Source organism: Bison bison, unplaced genomic scaffold (genome assembly GCF_000754665.1).
Source record: "Bison bison bison isolate TAMUID 2011002044 unplaced genomic scaffold, Bison_UMD1.0 scf7180017864530, whole genome shotgun sequence".
In the NCBI taxonomy this organism is placed as follows: domain Eukaryota; kingdom Metazoa; phylum Chordata; class Mammalia; order Artiodactyla; family Bovidae; genus Bison; species Bison bison.
This window is the reverse complement of record NW_011495080.1, coordinates 8,409,649-8,412,066: the sequence shown is the minus strand read 5'-3', so window position 1 is coordinate 8,412,066 and position 2,418 is coordinate 8,409,649. Positions and strand designations below refer to the sequence as shown.

Sequence of the window (2,418 nt, the reverse complement as noted above, 5' to 3'; positions counted from 1 at the left end):
AGTGTGTGTAAGAACGGGGGCCACCCAGCCCAGGGCAATGGCAGGGAGATGCTGACTGGTTCTGCCTCCTTGCCACCCCCCACCTCACCCCTCCCCCGGCATCGAGGGCATACCAGAGCACCGAGGGCAGCAGTCACTGGGCCCCTGGTGGGGCTGGGCACAGGAGGTGACACACTGGATGCGGGCACAGGTGATGACACCCTCATGACACATGCAGGAGGAGCAGGGGGTGTCAGGGGGCGTCCAGCTACTGCCTTCGGGGTGCTCCTCCCCATGAAACAGGCAGCCTGTGTCCAAGGTGGGCAGGGGTGAGCTCTGAGTCTGGGTTCTGCATGTCTGCCCCAATCCCCTGCCCCACTCTGCGTAGTCAGTAGGGCATGTGGGTAACCGGGAGGGGCTTCTTCAGGGCTGGAGTAGGAAGCTGGGACAGAACCCCTGTGTGTGCTGGAGGGGAAAGACACTGGGTCAGGGTCAGAACACCCAGGTTCTAATCCTGTTTCTGCTTGCTTGCTAGACCCCGAGCCCGGCAGTAAGCGCTGCCCATCACAGCCCAGCACCAGCAGCAGTACCAGGCCTGCGGCAGGAGGGCGATACACACACGTGACACTAGTGGTAAAGAACCCGCCTGCCAACGCGGGAGACACAAGAGGCACAGCGTGGATCCCTGGGTCTGGAAGATCTCTCGGAGGAGGAAATGGCAACCCACTCCAGTATCTGTGCCTGGAGAATCCCATGGACAGAGCCTCGCAGGCTACGATCCATGGGGTTACAAAGAGTCGGACAGGACTGAAGCGACTTAGCAGGCATGCACGGGATGAATGAAAGGTTCCATCACTAGCCATGTGCCCAAGGTAACTCCATCTCTCCAAGCCTCAATTTCCTTACCCATTAAATGGAGGTTTCTTTTGTCCTGCCTACCTCCCAGGCCAAGCAGATACTCATGGTTCTTATACCATTTGGGGCAGTGTATGGGGTTAGGGTCTTCTTCATAGGCTAAAAAAGACCCCTATTCTAGAACCAGGCAGCCTAGATACAAATCTTGACTCTGCCACCTACTTGCTAAGTGACCACAGGTAAGTTATGCTAACTCTCTGTACCTCAGTTTTCTCACCTGTAAAATGGAAATAATTAATCATAATACCTACCTGATGAGATGGTGTGTATAAAGTGCCTAACTCAGAGTCTGGCACATGGTATATATTCAACAAATGTTAACTATCATGAGTACCATTATGAACCACAGCCTTTGACTGTGTGGATCACAACAAACTGTGGAAAATTCTTAAACAGACGGGAATACCAGACCACCTGACCTGCCTCCTGAGAAATCTGTATGCAGGTCAAGAAGCAACAGTTAGAAGGACATGGAACAACAAACTGGTTCCAAATTGGGAAAGGAGTACATCAAGGCTGTATATTGTCACCCTGCTTATTTAACTTGTATGCAGAGTACATTATGAGAAATGCTAGACTGGATGAAGCACAAGCTAGAATCAAGATTCCTGGGAGAAATATCAACAACCTCAGATATGCAGATGACACCACACTTATGGCAGAAAGCGAAGAAGAACTAAAGAGCCTCTTGATGAAAGTGAAAGAGGAGAGTGAAAAAGTTGGCTTAAAACTCAACATTCAGAAAACTAAGATCATGGCATCTGATCCCATCACTTCATGGCAAATAGATGGGGAAATGGAAACAGTGACAGCCTGGAAATCAGTCCTAAATAGTCATTGGAAGGATTGATGCTGAAGCTGAAACTCCAATACTTTCGCCACCTGATGCAACTAACTGACTCATTGGAAAAGACACTGATGCTGGGAAAGATTGAAGGCAGGAGGAGAAGGGGACAACAGAGGATGAGATGGCTGGATGGCATCACTGACTCAATGAACATGAGTCTGAGTAAATTCTGGGAGTTGGTGATGGACAGGGAGGCCTGGTATGCTGCGGTTCATGGGGTCGCAAAGAGTCGGACACAACTGAGCGACTGAACTGAACTGAACTGAACTGATATGAATGGGGTGTAGTTAGGAACAGGATAGCTTTGAGGATATTCCAGTAAGAATCTAGAAGGAGAAATGGGCTGGGCAGGCCAGGGGCAGGAACAGGAAGGAAGAGATGAAGGTGGGCATGGTGAGAGCTCAAGTCCTGAGGTGTGGGCAGGCCAGAAGGGTGGACAGGGAGGTGGAAAGGCTGGAGGAGAGCTGAGGGGAGGGTGGTGGGGCAGATGGAGGGACACGGGACCCAGCAACGGAAACAAGGGGGCAGCCCCCATCAGCCCGGCGCACCTCTGCAGCGAGGACAGCAGCTCCCCGGCTCCGTGACCTGGAGCGGGCAGGACAGGGGCGGGCAGCGCTGCCGCACACAGCTGACCTGGCCGGCCTGTGGGAGAGGCAGGCTCAGTGGCCTGCTCCCCC

At 52.8% G+C, this 2,418-nt stretch overlaps 1 protein-coding gene across 1 annotated transcript in view; it reads right to left on the bottom strand.

Annotated features, from left to right (window-relative positions):
* The window catches only part of KCP (kielin/chordin-like protein), a 29,936-nt gene that overhangs the window by 8,517 nt on the left and 19,001 nt on the right, over positions 1 to 2,418 (bottom strand). The window contains 2 exon segments of the mRNA XM_010831700.1: positions 114 to 287; positions 2,290 to 2,411. Of these exon segments, the coding sequence (XP_010830002.1) occupies positions 114 to 287; positions 2,290 to 2,411 (296 nt within the window).